Below are 21,177 nucleotides of genomic sequence, written 5' to 3'. Positions count from 1 at the left end.
TGCTGAAGATCACGACGAAATTTAACTCCTAATTCTTTAATACACTCGCTTTTCAGGTTTATACGATTTGTAATTTCAAGATTCTCATTTTGTAGATATTACTGCGAATTTATTTTCATTGGGGAGTATTTTTTTGGTAGTTTAAATCTATTTATGCTGATCCTGAAGCACATTATATGCAGCATCTTGACAAATAAAGGTATTTTGACATGAACGCAACAAAAGCCTTTTGCGAGATGCCACATATTAAATTGCTTAAATTTACATTAATATGGTCAAAGAGGTAACATGCCCATTTTGATGATATTTCCTGAGTAACGATTGATGCTAGGCGGAAGCTTATCAAAGATCCAGTTATTGTCATGAATTCAAGAAAGCTGTGTTCTTCTGCCAAATGATGCTCCTTTTGTTTAATAGCGAGCTTCGTGAATGCACATCATCCAGGTCCAAGTCAGATGAAAAAAGATGATAGCATCCAATAATGTAGTAGTAGGTCATACGAAGAAGCATAAGCCAAGTTCGTGATGCTGCACCACATCTTGAACGGCATTCCAGATTTTAGGAGAGCATACCTGACGCCAATTACCTGATGCTCTTTATGGTAATAATAACAAAATAACATAGGCTTTTCTTCTCAAATAGAACCATACCTGGAACTTGCTGATTCACCATTTTGTAGACCGTACACCTATTGAAAGCTATACGGCTAGATTGTTGACCATCAAACCAAAATAGTTACAGACATACCGTTTAACTTTTAACCGCACTGTTTAACTTCTCTTTTTAGCTTTATTTGTATTCACCTTTTGAAACTGCTCTTTAGTTCTTTGTACACTATTATACGCCCGTAATATTTTACACCATATAGTTCTTTGTACACTATTATACACCAGTAATATTTCACACCATATAGTTCTTTGTACGCTATTATACACCAATAATATTTCACACCATATAGTTCTTTGTACACTATTATACGCCTGTAATATTTTACACCATAGTCCATATAGTTCTTTGTACACTATTATACGCCAGGAAGCTTTTACACCATATAGTTCTTTGTACACTATTATACGCCAGTAATATTTTACACCATATAGTTCTTTGTACACTATTATACGCCAGTAATATTTTACACCATATAGTTCTTTGTACACTATTATACGCCAGTAATATTTTACACCACATAGTTCTTTGTACACTATTATGCACCAGTAATATTTTACACCATAGTCCATATAGTTCTTTGTACACTATTATAGGCCAGGAAGCTTTTACACCATACAGTTCTTTGTACACTATTATACGCCAGTAATACTTTACACCCTACAGTTCTTTTTACACTATTATACGCCAGTAATATTTTACACCATATAGTTCTTTGTACAATATTATACGCCAGTAATATTTTACATCATATAGTTCTTTGTACACTATTATACGCCAGGAAGATTTTACACCATGTAGTTCTTTATACACTATTATACGCCTGTAATATTTAACACCATATAGTTCTTTCTACACTATTATACGCCTGTAATATTTTACACCATATAGTTCTTTATACACTATTATACGCCAGGAAGATTTTACACCATACAGCTCTTTATACACTATTATACGCCAGTAATATTTTACATCATATAGTTCTTTTTACACTATTATACGCCTGTAATATTTTACACCATACAGTTCTTTTTACACTATTATACGCCTGTAATATTTTACACCATATAGTTCTTTATACACTATTATACGCCAGGAAGATTTTACACCATACAGTTCTTTATACACTATTATACGCCAGCAATATTTTACATCATATAGTTCTTTTTACACTATTATACGCCTGTAATATTTTACACCATATAGTTCTTTATACACTATTATACGCCAGGAAGATTTTACACCATACAGTTCTTTATACACTATTATACGCCAGTAATATTTTACATCATATAGTTCTTTTTACACTATTATACGCCTGTAATATTTTACACCATACAGTTCTTTTTACACTATTATACGCCAGTAATATTTTACACCATATAGTTCTTTATAGAATATTATACGCCTGTAATATTTTACACCATATAGTTCTTTATACACTATTATACGCCAGGAAGATTTTACACCATACAGTTCTTTGTACACTATTATACGCCAGTAATATTTTTCACCGTATAGTTCTTTGTACACTATTATACGCCAGTCATATTTTGCACCATATAGTTCTTTGTACACTATTATACGCCAGTAATATTTTATACCATACAGTTCTTTGTACACTATTATACGCCAGTAACATTTTGCACCATATAGTTCTTTGTACACTATTATACGCCAGTAATATTTTACACCGTATTGTTCTTTGTACACTATTATACGCCTGTAATATTTTGACACCATATAGTTCTTTATACACTATTATACCCCAGGAAGATTTTACACCATACAGTTCTTTGTACACTATTATACGCCAGTAATATTTTTCACCATATAGTTCTTTGTACACTATTATACGCCAGTAATATTTTGCACCATATAGTTCTTTGTACATTATTATACGCCAGTAATGTTTTACACCATACAGTTCTTTATACACTATTATACGCCAGTAATATTTTGCACCATATAGTTCTTTGTACACTAATATACGCCAGTAATATTTTACACCATATAGTTCTTTCTACACTATTATACGCCTGTAATATTTTACACCATACATTTCTTTGTACACTATTATACGCCAGGAAGATTTTACACCATACAGTTCTTTATACACTATTATACCCCAGTAATATTTTACACCATATAGTTCTTTGTACACTATTATAAGCCAGTCATATTTTTCACCATACAGTTCTTTATACACTATTATACGCCAGGAAGATTTTACACCATACATTTCTTTGTACACTATTATACGCCAGTAATATTTTACACCATACAGTTCTTTGTACACTATTATACGCCAGTAACATTTTGCACCATATAGTTCTTTGTACACTATTATACGCCAGTAATATTTTACACCGTATTGTTCTTTGTACACTATTATACGCCTGTAATATTTTGACACCATATAGTTCTTTGTACACTATTATACGCCAGTAATATTTTACACCGTATAGTTCTTTGTACACTATTATACGCCTGTAATATTTTACACCATATAGTTCTTTGTACACTATTATACGCCTGTAATATTTTGCACCATATAGTTCTTTGTACACTATTATACGCCTGTAATATTTTGCACCATATAGTTCTTTGTACACTATTATACGCCAGGAAGATTTTACACCATACAGTTCTTTGTACACTATTATACGCCAGTAATATTTTGCACCATATAGTTCTTTGTACACTATTATACGCCAGGAAGATTTTACACCATATGCTGAACGTGATGAAAATTTTTATACAGGACTCTTATCACATTTAGCAGACGACATGCAACAGAATATTCTACAAGCCACTCTGGCTCTCAAAAGAACAACAAATACAACAGAAAAACGTGAAACAAACAATTCTACTTGCTTAAATGATTCCCATAGAAACCTTAGACTCTACTGACATGTTTTTGGAAATATTATTATTATGTCGATGTCAAGTTGATTTTAGATCAATATGATTGAATGGTCTTTTATAAAAATTATTAAGAGAAAAAAATATATACATATATCCAGAAAGTTAGTTTTGTGCGCGTGATACTTAAATTTACCTGCGGTACCTTGTAACAGTTGGAAATACAAGATATATATATATGGCGGTGTAATAAATAGCAAGTATTCTGTCCTCTGCATTCCTTTCCTTGCTGCCGTACAACGGGAATAATGATGATATTTCATTTTGAAACACACACACACACACACACACACACACACACACACAATGAAATTACAGAGGCGAATGATACTTTCTGATTTAATCCACAATGTATGGCGCTGAATCAAGACGATTTTATGGTTATGTAAAAAAAGAATAAGATTCCGTGGCAATTTTTCTCACGGAAGTTTGGTGATTGCATAAAGATCTTTGTTCTGTATCGTATCCTCTATATAATATAGACAATGACGGACAATCACCATATTTGCTTTACACAGTAATCATGTCGGCAGATAATCCTCCTTTACAAAGTGCTACTTTCAATCGTTCTTAGGTTAAATTTAGTGAGTCGGCTCCACTTCGATAGCTCGTGTCATGCATTGACCTATTTTATAGGCTTTTATTGCCACCGGGAAAACTTTGCATCGCTTCAGAACATTGAAAAGTAAATGAAAGGGAACGGAGTCTTACGTCTGCACGGGATTCCCTTCTCTGAATGGTGTATTTAATTGAATAGACTTTTTACCTATCAGTGAAGGGTACTACAACCCAGAAACAAAATTTAACATTATATAACGTCAAGCTTCTGTTGTTGTTTTTTATTTTCCAAAGACTGGGTACAAAAGACTATTTAACAAGCCCCGGTAGTTTTGGACCAGAAAAGGGGAAAATCCCATGTAAATGATCTGTATACTCTAGTATAATTTAGAAACAGTTTTGTTTTTCTTTATCCACGTTTGATAGTCTCTTGATTAATTAAGGTTCACATGATATGCCTTTTTTTTCACAGACATGACAAAAAATCAGGAATGCCTTTAATTTCCTTCGATATATATCCACCGATTTGTTCGGTGCATTTTTTTTCTGTCAGACAGTCGGTTTTAATTGGTCACAAATTCCAATAACCATCCACTTTTAGACTTTGTTGTACCCTAAGCGAACGACTACTTTGCAGTACCAACTCGTATGTCCCATACATTCCTTAAACAACCCAAGCTGCCTTTAGGAATTTCAGAGTTTTAATTTAGATTGGCTAATAATGGCCTCTTGAAACATCATTTACCTAAAAATGTGCACAGTAAAATAATGCAAATGGAGAATCCTCTGCTTTTACCGTATAATGAACCATGACTATGTCGCATGGAACCGATCGTATCACGTGTCGTGATACTACCCACCGTGTTTATGACAACTAAAGGATCGAATCCGTTTCTTTTAAATATTCAAAAGCTACTTACAGCTAACTGTATATTCTTAGTTATTGTTTAATTGACCTATTATGTACTCGGCCCGTACACGTTCGGGAAATAGATCATAGGCTGAATAATTGCTATCGTCATCAGTTTTACTTTCGGTGCATGTCAGGTCCCATCTGTTAGTAATGAAGGTTGTCCAAAACATTAATCCCAGCATACCTGATACCAGAGACTGTCAACATGCACATTGTTTATCTTTCCAGAGCCAATTGAGCATGGTCCGATTCTACGACCTTGAACAAGATTCTAATGTTAAACTAATTCAATTCCTTGTCTATCGCCTTTCTTAAAACAATGACAAATCAGAGAGCAGGAGTTATGTGGCTAGACTTAGTATTGTAATCAGCACCGGATTTGGTTTTGTAGACTTTAGTTTTACATAAAGTTGTGGAACCCATACTTTTTTGCTTGTGTGTCCATTCGAACTCGACTGTAACAGTACTACTTTCTTGCGCAGGAATTTTGTGCATGTTTGGATTTGATGCTAGAACACAATTTACTCGAAGTTGATCAAAATCAGGAAGATATTCCGACACGAATACCAAGTTTGATGGCGTGTGTCACAGCCAGTTTATTTTTGAAATGATATAAACTGCATTGATGATAAAAAAAAATATATGCTTCAAAGTTTACACAACTGTATAAATTGTTAAAAGTGTCTGCTCCGCAAATTATATGAATTTACACATGAATCAGAATACACATAAGGATAATAAAGGACCAAAACATTTCGCAAAATGGACATTATAGTTTTACTGAAACCAGAAATTGAAATAAAAGATGCAAACTATGACAGTGAACGGAAGCTAGAATTGTATGGGTTTTATTTGTACTGTTTTTATTAGAATGAACAACAAAATAATTATTTTTATAGCCGATAAATCACTAATCTCGCCAAATTTGAGGACTCTGAAATCTATGAAACATTTCTTGATTTGTTTTATCTACTAAATCTGGTTCATATTGTATATTTGAGTGCTAGTTTGTACATACTGATATGAGTGTTACTTTGTAAATATTGATATGAATGTTAGTTTGTATATATTGATATGAGTGTTAGTTTGCACACATTGCTATGAGTGTTAGTTTGTACACATTAATATGAGTGTTAGTTTGTACATATTGATATGAGTGCTAGTTTGTACATATTGATATGAGTGCTAGTTTGTACATATTGATATGAGTGTTAGTTTGTACATACTGATATGAGTGTTATATTGTACATATTGAGATGAGTGTTTGTTTGTACATATCGATATGAGTGCTAGTTTATACATATTGCTATGAGTGCTGGTTTGTACATATTGATATGAGTGCTAGTTTGTACATATTGATATGAGTGTTAGTTTGTACATATTGATATGAGTGCTGGTTTGTACATATTGATATGAGTGCTAGTTTGTACATATTGATATGAGTGCTAGTTTGTACATATTGATATGAGTGCTAGTTTGTACATATTAATATGAATGTTAGTTTGTACAGATTGATATGAGTATTAGTTTGTACATATTGCTGTTGAGTGTTATATTGTACATATTGATATGATTGTTAGTTTGTACATATTGATATGAGTGCTGGTTTGTACATATTGATATGAGTGCTAGTTTGTACATATTGATATGAGTGTTAGTTTGTACATGTTGATATGAGTGCTGGTTTGTACATATTGATATGAGTGCTAGTTTGTACATATTGATATGAGTGTTAGTTTGTACATATTGATATGAGTGTTAGTTTGTACATATTGATATGAGTGCTAGTTTGTACATATTGATATGAGTGCTAGTTTGTACATATTAATATGAATGTTAGTTTGTACAGATTGATATGAGTATTAGTTTGTACATATTGCTGTTGAGTGTTATATTGTACATATTGATATGAGTGTTAGTTTGTACATATTGATATGAGTGCTGGTTTGTACATATTGATATGAGTGCTAGTTTGTACATATTGATATGAGTGTTAGTTTGTACATGTTGATATGAGTGCTGGTTTGTACATATTGCTGTTGAGTGTTAGTTTGTACATATTGATATGAGTGCTAGTTTGTACATATTAATATGAGTGTTAGTTTGTACATATTAATATGAGTGTTAGTTTGTACATATTGATATGAGTGTTAGTTTGTACATATTGATATGAGTGTTAGTTTGTACATATTGATATGAGTGTTAGTTTGTACATATTGATATGAGTGTTAGTTTGTACATATTGATATGAGTGCTAGTTTGTACATATCGATATGAGTGCTAGTTTGTACATATTGATATGAGTGTTAGTTTGTACATATTGATATGAGTGTTAGTTTGTACATATTGATATGAGTGCTAGTTTGTACATATTAATATGAGTGTTAGTTTGTACAGATTGATATGAGTATTAGTTTGTACATATCGATATGAGTGCTAGTTTGTACATATTGATATGAGTGTTAGTTTGTACATATTGATATGAGTGTTAGTTTGTACATATTGATATGAGTGTTAGTTTGTACATATTGATATGAGTGTTAGTTTGTACATATTGATATGAGTGTTAGTTTGTACATATCGATATGAGTGTTAGTTTGTACATATTGATATGAGTGTTAGTTTGTACATATTGATATGAGTGCTAGTTTGTACATATTGATATGAGTGTTAGTTTGTACATATTAATATGAGTGTTAGTTTGTACATATTGATATGAGCAAAGCAACGTTGTTAACAGAGTATATGGAGTAGTTAAGCTAAAGTGTCACATTGTTTACATTAGAACTTTATTCTGTTTATCTTAAAGCAATATGACGCTTTTTGTTACTTCCCTTGAATAAGTCTTTTTACTATATACACAAAATTGCACTAGTAAAGGCACGATGAACTTTAATAATGTCATGCACTAAGGTGAGTTAGTGAGTGCAGAACGTTTCAGGGTTCCATCAGTTATAGTTACAAGTATACGATAATAAATGCTGATATTTAACATTAAAGGGAGATCATTGCGATCTGAGGCCCTTTGAGTTTCAACCAATACGGCAAACCAATTCGGCATATACAGCCGAGGTTTTCGCTGACTTACATTAAAGTCCGAAGTTGCTCCGTTTGTAAAATAATGCTGTCAACATAATAAACATGGACAGGCCTGAAATGATCTGCGTGAACTTTGCTAAGTGTCTTATGATGAATCATGCCCTTGTGTAAATGTATATAACTATTTCTTTTTCTTCGCATTCCTGTGTCACAAATAATGGCTGGCAATGAAATCTTGAATGATCGGTACCGTTGCTAGCGTCACAACATCACAGTCTTGAGAATCTCGTACGTCTTCAATTTAAGAAACCCTATATTGATTTAACCTATAAACCCGGCGTATATGTTATATATGTATACGAGCGGATTCACAAATAAAATTGAAAGAAGTACGTCAGTTGCTTTTCTGGTCTTGGAAAAAATGTGTCATTCAAGAATTTGGAAATGAGAAACTGTTTCTCACCGTCATGTCCAGCATTTCCAATCTCAAGGTACCATAAGACCGTAGAATCTGTAAAGCAGCCGTCGCAACATCTTCAGGAATACTGTTCTTGCCGATCTGATTAAAATAAACATGAAAACATAATCTGAGAGAGAGAGAGAGAGAGAGAGTTGTTGTTGTGGGGTTTAACGCCAATTTTCAGCACACAATAGGCTATACATGGCGGCCAGTATTAATGGTGTAGGAAGGACCCGGGAAAACCCCAAAAAGAACCACCGACCCACGAGAAGCTACTGGCAAGCTTTCTCACATACCCACATTGGTCGAATCCGAGACTCGAACCCTCGCAGACAGAGGTGAGAATGCAGCGATCCGTAACGGAGAGCGCTTTAGACCACTCGGCCACTCGGGGACCCGTAAGAGAGAGAGGGAGATATTTAAATTTTACATGAAGACATCATCTAGCTTATTATACAACCTCTGAATGCACAAAGCTACATGTTTAGATTCCAAGTATATTATTAAATTATCATCGTTATTATTATCATTCCGATAAGCCCATGCAGAACTATACACAAATTAGATGTATTTCCTTTGAATCATGACTTTCTCCAGATCCACCAAACAAAATTCCCAAGAGTTCTGAGACAATGTCGGTTACAAATAATTATATATGCCAGACACAGTAAGTAGCTTACCATGCTACATGGTCATCTGACGATTCGATTTAAGACATAGTTCAAACATATGAACAGATTAAAAGATTATGTACCTTGAAGAGACCCTTTCAGCCAATATCTTTCTGGTATTTATAATCTCTCTCTCTCTCTCTCTCTCTCTCTCTCTCTCTCTCTCTCTCTCGTGTGCATATAATTTCAACAAATATAACTCACTTTTAGCGTTGTAAGACTTTCGTTGAGCCCTACGGACTCTATAATAGCCATGAACCCAGCGGGACCAATGCGTGTACATGTCAGGTCCAAGGTGTTCAAAACGTCGTTGGCCTTTAACGCTTTGCCGAACGCTATGCCTCCATCATCATCTATCCCATTCCAAGCAAAATTTAACACCTTTAAATATGCGTTGTCCTGAATAGAATACAAAAAAAATGTGCATTTACAATTTGATATGTTACTATTTTAGCATGACTAGGTTTAGCACACAGATGAAAATGTTGATACTGCATAATACAAACACTGAGTCTTTTATGGGCTCTTCAAATTTTCGAATTCTCCCTACAGTTCCAAAAATTAATGTGTTGATTTCGGAATGAAGTGTTGCCAGAAAATAGCATTTTAACGGCTTTAAATACTTCTTCCACATGCAAATAATTTATGTTTTGTCAATTACCAAAGTCAGAAAAATAATTATTATAATTTGCTCTTATTATCAATTACTACAATTTTGCAAGTCATCTAACCTACCTTGAGTCCCCTTGCCACCTTTTTAGCCCCTGTTTTCCGGAATTTGTTCCAGCTTAAATTCAACTCTTGTAAAGCTCCATTTTCCGCTACATAAATAAAATTAGTGAGATAGTTAGCGATTTTTAAAATATGTACTCTCAAAATTAGGAAAAATATTTATCCAAAAAGGAACATTTTTCTAAATATGTAGACCTGTTTTGTGTTGAATTTGTGGTGGAAAAAAGGTCATTATTCTTCTTTTTCGTCTGTTTTTACTTCTACTACTACTACTACTACTACTACTACACAATTCTTCAAAGTATAATTACTAATTTCCGATGAAAGTTATAACCGTGATTTAGTTGACGATAAATATAACTCAGCAATTATGATCTATAAGTTTGACATTTTTGACCTTTCAGAATGGATTAGGGTCAAGTTAACTGGATAAAATTATGCTTGCACTATCTATCTGTATATGATTCAAGGCACATTAGCACACACATTGTTGTACAGTTCCATGTAACCAAAAACAAAGACAAAATAGGGTCAGATACTGTATATAAAAAACGTCACATTTTCTATATAACCTGACTCTTAAAAAGTCAAAGGCCTTAACAGTGCGACCGGACACATACAAATGTTGCGTCCATTAATCGCCTCTTCTGATATGCAGAAGTTCAAATCGCACCAATTCTACATAAGCCTGCTGGCTTTTGCTGGATGATGACCCTACCGAATTCTTCCAAACAAGCATGACCCTTGCACACCATTATGGGGGCCCCGAGTGGCCGAGTGGTCTAAAGCGCTCACCGTTACGGATCACTGCCATCTCACCTCTGTCTGCGTGAGTTCGAGTCTCAGGCTCGGCTAACGTGGGTACGTGAGAAAGCCTGCCAGTAGCTTCTCGTGGGTCGGTGGTTTTTCCCGGGGCTTTCCAGGGTTTTTCCTCCACCAATTATACTGGCCGCCATGTATAGCCTATCTTGTGCTGAAAAATGGCGTTAAACCATACAACAACAACAACAAAAAATGCACACCATTATAAGCTGACAATGTCTCTAGAGTTATGAGCGTATACTTAGCAAAGCCACATTTTTGACCGGTCTCACTTTCAAATGGGTAATTTTGAAATGTGTGTGCCATGTCTGCAACTTCTCCCCCACCCTCTCAAAGTAGTCAGTTATTTTTATTGTTGTTATTATTATTATTATTATTATTATTATTATTATTATTATGTCATTATTCGAAGGTCTCATGCGAGTGTTTGCTGAATGATAAACACAAAAAAATATACAAAATATGGTGTATGTTTTACTAGCAAACCTTTTCTATCTGTAAAATAGATAATGGAGAAAGCCGTTATGAAGATTCAAATCATACCGTAATAAGAAAACACATGGACGGTAATCTTCGTTTCGTTAAAGTTTATGTTTTGATTTTTAATGTTCGCTTGCTTTGTAGCACCATCTAGCGGCTCAGTTTTGGGTGACGTGATTCCGCCTGTTGAAAGGCAAGACCAGGGACTTTCAAAAGGATAGGAACTATGTCTTTCGTCAGAGGCGGCATTAGGAATACGCTGGGCCTAGGGCCGACCATGACCGCGCGGGGCCAGAGTATCGGTATCTCAGTTGGTATGCTACTGCAAACACTGATTATACCTAAAAAAAAAACAGAGATCCAAAATATCGGGCAGCCGTTACCCGCTAGTGGCGTTGAGAAAATGGCTGCATATGTGCTGCCACCTGTTAATTGCGTTACGAAGTTGACTAAGTTGACTTCGCAACTTTGCGTACATTACGTGCGACCTGTATAAGAGTTTCCAATTTACCGGAGAATATAGCTTGACAAACTCATAAGGACGAAATTAGGCCTGAAGCGCGGAGCCCCCTCAAGAGTGGGGCCTGGGGCGTTCGCCCCACTTGCCACCCCCAAACGCCGTTCATGTCTTTCGTCGACCAGAATAGAGGTGTTACAAGGCTCGTTCAAGAAGCACGGATATCATCTTTTTATCAGAATACAGAAATTAGCCGAAGATTACTCTTCTTTCATTTCGCTCTGCCCGTCCCTCTATCGATCTTAAGTGACTGACGACCTGCAACCGCGACTCAAGTCGACGACGCAGACTGCGACTCTGTCGGCAACCTAGTAGACGACTCAGCGTCCCAGTACACGACCCAGTCGACGATTCAGTCTGTGAACCAAAAGACGGTTCAGTCGATGATCTAATTGGCAACCGGGCTGCGACAAGATGCCGCTTGGGTGGAAATGTGTCGCACTTTGGAGTGCCAGTCCTCAGACAGATACAGCGGGGTATCACTCCAATATAAAGACCTGTCCTAAGGAATCCTGGAAATATTAACTCGGGGTAGTGAAGCCGAGTGAATTCCTCTACAATACTTACGACAAAGGATATTTACCATGCTATACCTATATTTTTAGTGTGTCAATCAGTCTCATGTAACGAGACTATCAAATATGAGTAGTGTGCATGATGTTTGAAAACGCGATAAATTTCTTTAAAGTCGAGCACTAAAGACGTATGCTGAATGGACTTCTCGTCGGCAGGCGTCTGGTCCTGCGGACGTTATGCTCTCTTAATCGCTTCACGCCACGGAAATCGGGATCAGCTACACTTTTTGGATCAACAGTTTGTTTGGAACAACCTTTACCTTTTCTGATCAAAGAAGACATGTTTTTAAAACGGACGGGTCTCCAGAACGGATACAACCATGCTACCCATTCTTATGAAAATCTTAATACTTTATAAGGAACTTATTTTATGTTGGTACTTAAAATATCATGCAAAATTGATAAAAATAATTAATGTATTCAAGAATGTATACGTGTTACATAATGTAAACTGTCTCGGTGGCTAAAGATGAAGACAATACACACATTTTAATTAAACAAGCTATGTACAACAAATAGCATTCGTTACCACTTTGCGAGAACAATATTTGTTAGCGGTCCATTGTGATTGGAACAGAAAAAAGCATTGACAACTGGTGGTGGGTAAGTGGAATTTAGGGATTTGTAAATTTCAAGAATAAACCAAAGATTGACCTTGTCCCATCAGGCCGACTGTTGGCCGACGGGCGACAAACGATATTTGTGATAGACTAAACCGCTTAATGCTGACTGCCAAGCGAGGCAGCTGCTAGTACTCTTTCATGTAACTTCGTTGCAATTGCTATACAAAGAGACAATATACAGATCTATATCTACATCCTTGACTCTACTTAAATGGAGAATGGTACCAAGCAAGAAGAAGTTGTTGTTGACGAGGAGGTATCGAAGGAGGACAATAATGAAGGAAGGTGGAATGGAGAAATAAATATTGTAAAATGATTAGTTTATGACTAATCCACCTACCTATCATTTCGGCGAATAGATCTCCTGACAAATCTCCGAAATCATTGTGACTGAGATCAAGGTACAATAGGTTTGGACTCTCCTGTAAAGATAAACATTATTAAGTCAGCTAAATTACTTGTAATCGCCTCATTCATTAAGACCATATTATTTTACTATTTTTGCACATGACAATTTTCAACATCGCTTGTAAAGTGAGACAAATTATGAAGATAAATGATAAATTATGATGAATAAAACACGTTTCTTCAGATTGCGTGTTCGACTGAATAAAATATCAGGCAGAAATGTTATTTTATAAAATAATTGTAAGAAGTGTGGGAAAAATTAAAGTAAAAGACTAGACACTTGGGATGAGGATGACTCAATTATATTTTTTACAAATAAAAAGCTGAATGCAAATTCTGACCCAACCTTTCAAAAATCTATTGTCAAAATCATTGTTCACATCTTCTTAGTAACTAGAAGAAGAAAACAAAATTAAAAAAAAGAAGAGATATTACTTTTACATGTGTTCTTTTTTTATAATTTGTAATCGTAAGTGAAAATTTTACCAAAGGCAGAATGCGAAGCAACCTCTTAATGACATTATAAACGTTTTGTATTTTAGCAAACCGATTATAGTAAGTTGTTCGGCAGGTTAAAGGTTTTTTTTAAACATACGATTTTGTGTCGTGATATTCCTTTTTTTCTTTCTTTCTGTTTCTTGCTACAGTATCTGAATTGTTGGTGCCACTTAAAAGAGAGATTTCTTTCATTTTGTTTCGTAGTGGCCTGAGTCACTTGTGGAGCATGCAAGATGGATGAGACCAGATAAAATCGCATAGCGCTAGTGTGTGTATTTCTTAACTTAACACACACAACAACAAAAAAAAAAACGAAATTGTATACACGATTTAAAAATTGCCGACATTTTCCAAGACACTATGATAGTTTAAACTATGTGTTGTAAATTGCCGACATTTTCCAAGACACTATGATAGTTTAAACTATGTGTTTTCTTGCTTTCATTCCAGCAAAAGCTTGGTTCTTTTCAAACCACGTGATACCCTTAAGATCAAGAAACATGAGCAGAATAAATCTCCCATTATTTGCTGATTAATATCTCCCATAAAAGTGAGACAGATTCTACATTAAAAAGGATAACAGAGATGGAAATGTGTTTAACGGAAAAGGTATCCATTGATGGGACTCTTTCTCATGTAACAAGTATAAAATATTGTATGTATCAAATCTTCCCACATCCTTCTGTTTCATTTCCATGAAAATACGATGATAAACTAGTGATTACAAAGTTAGTATCTTTGGTGGCAGCAATTTCCATCTTCAAAACATTAGGAGTACCAGGTATTCCATTGCATGATGGGAAGGGTTGATCTTACTGGAGGGACAGCTAAGCACTAGTGCGCTGGATACTTACCTGCACCACTTTTGTTATATACGGAGCATCGGCATCAGTGAAGTTCACTCCTGAAAGCATTAAACAATCAAATTATAAGTATATAAAAATAAAAACACTTGTGTATCACTTTTTTAGAATTTGGTCAAACTTCAAGAGAAAATATAAAAACAGATAAGAAACAGAGATAAGAAATGTCATTGTCGATTGCACGTGTGCGCATGTTTTAAGTCAATGATTTTCTTTTTGAAAACACCAAACTATGTGTGTATTCAATATTACACAGTACTTACTATATCTGAAGGATTTTTTACATGCACACTTCTCAGGATTTCATAATGGGTTACAGACATACACATATGCGTATGTACATCCATAAGCACGCACACAGACACACACACACACTAATATTTCGTTAAAATGATATGCAGCTGTACGTGCTGCACGCGAGACACCTGCAGATATATACATGTAAAAAATATAAACGAATGACAGTGACATAAAACTGCCAGAGAAATAGAATAATTCACGTACTGAGCAAAGAATATACTGTGAATTGTGCGATGTTATGGTACTTTCGACTGACATCAAGGCTAAAGTTTACCAATGTAATTCTCTGTCATAGGCTACAAGTATGAGGAGTCTTCGTCGTTTTGAAAAGGGTCTCGAAACCATTCTGGTGAGCAATAAAGTGGTTGTTACACTTTGAAAAACAGTTTTATTATCACAGACATTAATGCGTCAGTCGTTTAATATATTGAAGAATCATTTGAAATTAAGATAGGGTTGTGCAAGACGGGCCCCTCATTTTCTTGATAAAAAACAGACGGGTTGAAATTGCCAGAAATCAAAAGACGATCATATACGTTCGAATGAGATTGTTTAGTGAAGAAACATGGACTTAATATTTTGAAATTGGCTGAAGAGAAAATAATAAAGTTTGGATTTAGAAAATGATCTTAGATCACAGATCACTCAACACAGTGGGACTGTCCAGAAAATTGCAGATGCATTAGTTTTCGATGCAAAAAGCCGGTCGTCCAGGTACCCGTCCCTGACTTTGCTAGTGTTTATGTATCCAACGTGTTACTAAAAGCTGTGGAAACTACTGAATAATTCATCCGCGCAACGTACCCAAGGCATCCATCTACTCCATGGCAACGTAACAACACATAAATCCGCTGTCCTGACACACTTCATGAAGAAGCACAGCATGCAGATTTTGAACATCCTCCATACAGGGTAGATTTCGCTCTAATGAGTTTTGGCTGAATCAAACATTTCAGACGATTTCAAACATGTCATGCGTTTCGAGGTGCAGTTTTCCAGTGCATGGCAGACAATTTCAAAGATGTCATGCGTTTGGAGGTGAAAAGTTAATACAAACTTGAATATAATAATTTAATAGTCACACTGATAGCGTGTGTAGATGTGCAAGAATGTTTCAAAGCTTGTTGTACAGCGCACCAATAACCATAACTGAATAAATACCCTTCGTATAAATCTTACGGCCAGAAACGGTCTTTTTAAAATTGCACTAGATCATTAAGATCGCGTTGGTCTGGAAGGTCAAATTGTGTTTAAAAAAACTTTTACTATGGATTTAGTTTTAATATTCCTCAAAGGAATTGTCTCTGGGAGTCTTGTAGACGCACAAGTTATGGTCAACAAGTATTGGTTGCCTGGCTTGGTCTTAGGTAAGAGACCAACAGAGTCTACCATTATTCTGATAAAAATGGTCCGTCAAATGCAGAAATAGGGTGCAGATGAGCCTTATGTATCTTCTGAATGGGGTTTCTACCATGTGACAAGTGTGACCAGATCTAAAGTATTTACAAACATCACTTTTAGGTTTTGGCCAATAAAAGGTATTCAAGATCTTGTGGTAAATCATGTTGTCTCCAGCTTGTCTCTGTAAAGACCCAATTTTTAACACAAAAAACAACAAACAGGTACTTATGTGGCTTTAGTTTTGCTAAAAGCCGTCTGAAACAAACATGAAATTTCAAGAGAATACAAGAGATTGTTATTTGTCACTCTGATTATAATAAAGACAATTAGCAGTATAAAGAGGATCACTGGCTCAGTAACATCTGATTGAACGATACCAAGAGCAAAAATGATCTCATCAAAAGCCTGACCAATAAATGTGTCAGCCAAAGGGGTAATTTCCTGATCAACATCATTCTCAAGAGCTTTATTGTACATGACTCTAGTAAACACACAAGCTGGGTACAAATCGGGGATTTCATTTTCAATATGATGGGCAAAGACGTCACTATTCTGACTGTCACGAGTCCTGGATTGACAGAATCGCTAATACGTGATACAGAACCCTTCAACATGAATGTTTCATAGTTCTCCATACTATAATTAGACTGGGGTTTGTTCGAGAGATAGCAGCGGCTTTATAAAGTTACAATGTAATAATTATAAGGCATTTAAATTCGATAGAAATCATGTAATACATCTACTTACAATTTCTCATAAAAATTTGATTCAGTTTTGGGATTTTAAAGTGTCAAAGTTAATATCGGTTATGTAAAAATATATAATTGATGGTTTTAGACTACATGGCCGAAATACTTTCCTACTTAGATATTGATACCTTGCCGCTCTGACAGCTATCTGCCAGTGCACCGTCTGCACTCATATTTATAGACTCCTATTCACGTCACATGACCTTAGTTAGCCAATCAATGTTTGTCCTTCTCAGGGTTAGCCATGGCGGTAACTGTTCAAACTGCATGGAAAAATCCCTCTGAACACAACATTTTGACAGAATTAAGTTGTCCTCTCAATGTCCGTGCTGTGCTTTTTTTTACTTTTAATCTTATTTGTATATTCATACATATGATTACGTAGAAATGAACAAAATGGACAAGTGAATTTCGATGCGAATCGAGCGATAGTACAACGTATTGAGGATGCAATGATTCGTAATATGGTTAGAAATAGTCCCTATTGAATGCTTACTGTTTTGCACATTAAAGTAAAATAACAAGTTCGACATAACCAAGAACTTACAAAAATGAATAGTAACATTAGTTTTAACTTATTGTTCAACAAAAGTCTGAAAAGAGAAATGTGATTCTTGGGCCAGGCACATTGATTCCATCACTATCCTTCATCTCTGCTGTTTCGGTAACAAACCTCCACCGGATGGTTGAAGTCACTAATTTATGGACTAACATCATATTTCTGGCATTGATATTCCAAAATCACGGAAGGTAAGATAATTAATTTCCTAAACTATTTATGAGAAGTTCCAGCACGACACACGCATGGTCCAGCTTGGAAATGAATCGGGCACAACAACTGCTAACATGCGAACTTCTTTCCACTTAATGTTGATGTCCCAGGGCTTGTAGAACTGTTGAAGTCTTTAGATGAATTCCTTGACGAATTCATTAATACTCATGACACCAGCATGATATTACTAGGACCAGAGCAAGGTTTTATACTCACATTTAGTATAAAACAGAGTACACATTTATACGAGATATAGACCGCGATCAAAGCAATGGTGGGTGGAAAGCATACGTTCAGGAATAGAAGACGTAATTCATGTTTTCAGTGACAGATACAAATGACATGATCAAATATGCCAAAGTCTCGTGGGTCAAACATCATCTCACGTCTCAGCGTTTAACATCAAATAATCTTCACACATTAATTGAACAATGTTTATGAACGGAAAACTCCATTCACAATACAGTGAACTGCAACATGTTTTTCTGACTTGTTTCATATTTTTACGTTATCATTATTAGTATTATTATTGGAAAAGGAATGTAGTTCTTAATAGTGCCTAGTATTTTGGTTTGTTGAGTTAGGTATTACAATATTGAAGAATTAGTACGAAGAAGGCGACATTTTACTTTGAATTTATGATAGGTGATAATGGAATATAATTCATAAATGTTATGGAAAGGATATGAAAATGGTTAAAAACATATGTTTGCTCATACTGTGACCATGCATTTCAATGAGGCACATAGTGTGGTCTATTTCACATGGTTCGGTTAATGATAATTACCTGAGCGACGTGTAAGCCAACAGTCTGTCGATTTCAAAATTAGGCTACGACGGCAGAAGCTAATGGTCGTCAAACTGACCGACACATGGTCCCATGAGATGAAATGCCATATTTGTTGGTGTTGTTGTTGTTGTTGTTGTGTGTGTGTGTGTGTGTGTGATTTGGATTTTTAACGTAGCTTTAACAATTGTTCGTTCATATCGCTACAATATTTGTAGTGTGGCAGTTTATAGTGATGTCTAGCAATGGAGCATCATGCCGCAGACATGTAGCATGATGTCCCACCAAGTCACATTATCCTGACACCAGGCCGACCAGTCCATACACTAACATCTGAATGCTGAGCGCCAAGCGAGGCAGATGTTAGTATCATTTTTGACTCTGCCGGGAATCGAACCCAGGACCTCCCGCATCCGAGGCAGACGCTCTAACCACTAGGCCACCGGAGCGTTCCATATTGTTTTAAAAAGACGTATAAAATCAGTTTGAGTCACTGTCCATATAAGTTCGGATTGTTCGAATTTTTGTCGAACAAGTTTAAGTCTTAACAGGTCGTAAAGAGTTCTTATGTCCCTTTGCTCATAAGCAAATTTTTTTTTTAAATCCCAAGAATCTTGTTTTTCACAACAGAATCGCAGATCAACTGATCCATTTTTTTATTTTACAAGTGACATAAATTAACGAGCCCAGATTATAAGAACACGGTACTTCATGACAAAGCAAGGCCATATCTAGGTCAATTTATCCTTTGGCCAGCTTGTTATTGACAAGGCAATTGAACAATTAGCATGGAACATGCTAAAACCATGGAAACGATTTAGAAAATTTAGTTCCTCTCGTTTTCCACAATGCGTACGCAGTATTGCCATGTCTGACTGGAGAATAACACACTGTACCGCGTCGTCATGAAGCATGGAATATTATTTTCCTATGAAATATCCTAAATAGGAGACAGAAACTACTTTTCATTTTATCATTAGAAAATTTCAACCAGCTATATAAAACATTAGAGTTATAAACCTCCACTTTATTACTATATAATTTGTGAAGGAAAAATTGTGTATGCTTGTGCAAACAATTTGTATTTTAGCAAATGAAGCGCTCTATGTTTGTAATTTTCAACCTTAAATAAAGTGGTTTAGTTTCGCATTAGCCGGATAAGGCATTACCTCAAAATACCTAAATGCTTAAGGCATTTTAGAGGAACATGTGCTAGGGTGCCGTACCTGCTAACTCAAGCTTGCTCAGAGTTCTGTTATCCGTCAAGATGGACTGTATAGATGTAGCACCAAAATTTCCAAGATTGTTGTCTGAGAGACTCTAAACAACATGAATATACACACATATAATTAGGAAATATGAAAATTATATACATAATTTATATAAGACGTCATAAAAAGTTATATTTCTCATTTTCGCTGAAGCTTGCGTAAAATTTTACGAAACCACCTGAATTAAGCGTGAAGTACTAGCGGCTATTCTTACATGATTGTATATGCACACGTTGGAACCTGTTAGGAAAACGTTAGGAAAAAATATTTTCTAAATATTCCACAAGTGGCTATTTCCGATAGTCATTTCAGATTATGACCTTATATTAGTATTTCTTTTTCTTTCCTAAAATGAAGCCTATCTCAAGAACTCTTTTTACGATACCAAATACAAAAGGCTTAATGCTTGTTAAACGTTATAAGAAGGCACAGCTTAAATTTTAGGAAAAGAAAAAAATAATATATATATATATGTGTGTGTGTGTGTGTGTGTGTAAGGGTGCAAATTTCTGTCGATCTATGAAGAGCACATTAATTTGGGCCAGAGAAGAATTATTTAGATTTATGAGGAAAGGTGCGTGTTAATCGCTCTGCTCAATGATTTTTAATATCTGTGTCGTGAGGGGAAGTGATTCTTAAATAAGCCTTTGATTATTTAACCGTCAGTTATTTGGAAATCTAGAAGTCAGGCTGACCACAATTTTGATGCCTTTTTATAAAAGGCTTAGATATATTTAATCCTGATTGGTTACGCTAAATAAGGGACGTGTTTCCCACGCGAAATTCCTTGGCTTTAACATGCCCCATCGCAAAATTTAGTCAGTCTACGTTTTGTTGCAAGAGGAAATAATATAGGAGACTCCGAGATTGAATTTAGAAGAAATTCTCTCGTAAAACATTTATCCGAGGGACCGGATGTCTGGAAAGTCGACGGACACAATTCTGACGGTAAAAGCATAAATTTATTTGTTTAAATTCGTAGATCAGTTTTCTTGATATGAGTTACGAGAATCCGTGTGAATTCTCCGATCTTAGATGATTTCACGTATGATAAAGACTTGAGTGCATATTGATTGAAAATAACGTTGTTAAGCCGTGAAGTGAGATTTCATGTATGCTAAAGACTTGAATGTGTGTATTCGCTCAA

General features: G+C 35.3%; 1 protein-coding gene across 1 annotated transcript in view; it reads right to left on the bottom strand.

The window, feature by feature from the left end:
* LOC149806652 (uncharacterized) overlaps positions 1-21,177 on the bottom strand; it is a 38,325-nt gene that overhangs the window by 4,539 nt on the left and 12,609 nt on the right. Inside the window, exons 5-10 of the mRNA XM_089976491.1 lie at positions 19,986-20,079; positions 14,742-14,791; positions 13,322-13,403; positions 9,968-10,053; positions 9,437-9,631; positions 8,565-8,660 (exon numbers count right to left, since the gene is read on the bottom strand). Of these exons, the coding sequence (XP_089832617.1) occupies positions 8,565-8,660; positions 9,437-9,631; positions 9,968-10,053; positions 13,322-13,403; positions 14,742-14,791; positions 19,986-20,079 (603 nt within the window). The remainder of the gene's footprint in view (positions 1-8,564; positions 8,661-9,436; positions 9,632-9,967; positions 10,054-13,321; positions 13,404-14,741; positions 14,792-19,985; positions 20,080-21,177) is intronic.

This window comes from Sinohyriopsis cumingii, chromosome 1 (genome assembly GCF_028554795.1).
Source record: "Sinohyriopsis cumingii isolate HCF-2022 chromosome 1, ASM2855479v2, whole genome shotgun sequence".
Taxonomy (NCBI): domain Eukaryota; kingdom Metazoa; phylum Mollusca; class Bivalvia; order Unionida; family Unionidae; genus Sinohyriopsis; species Sinohyriopsis cumingii.
This window is presented reverse-complemented; position numbering and strand designations above follow the sequence as displayed.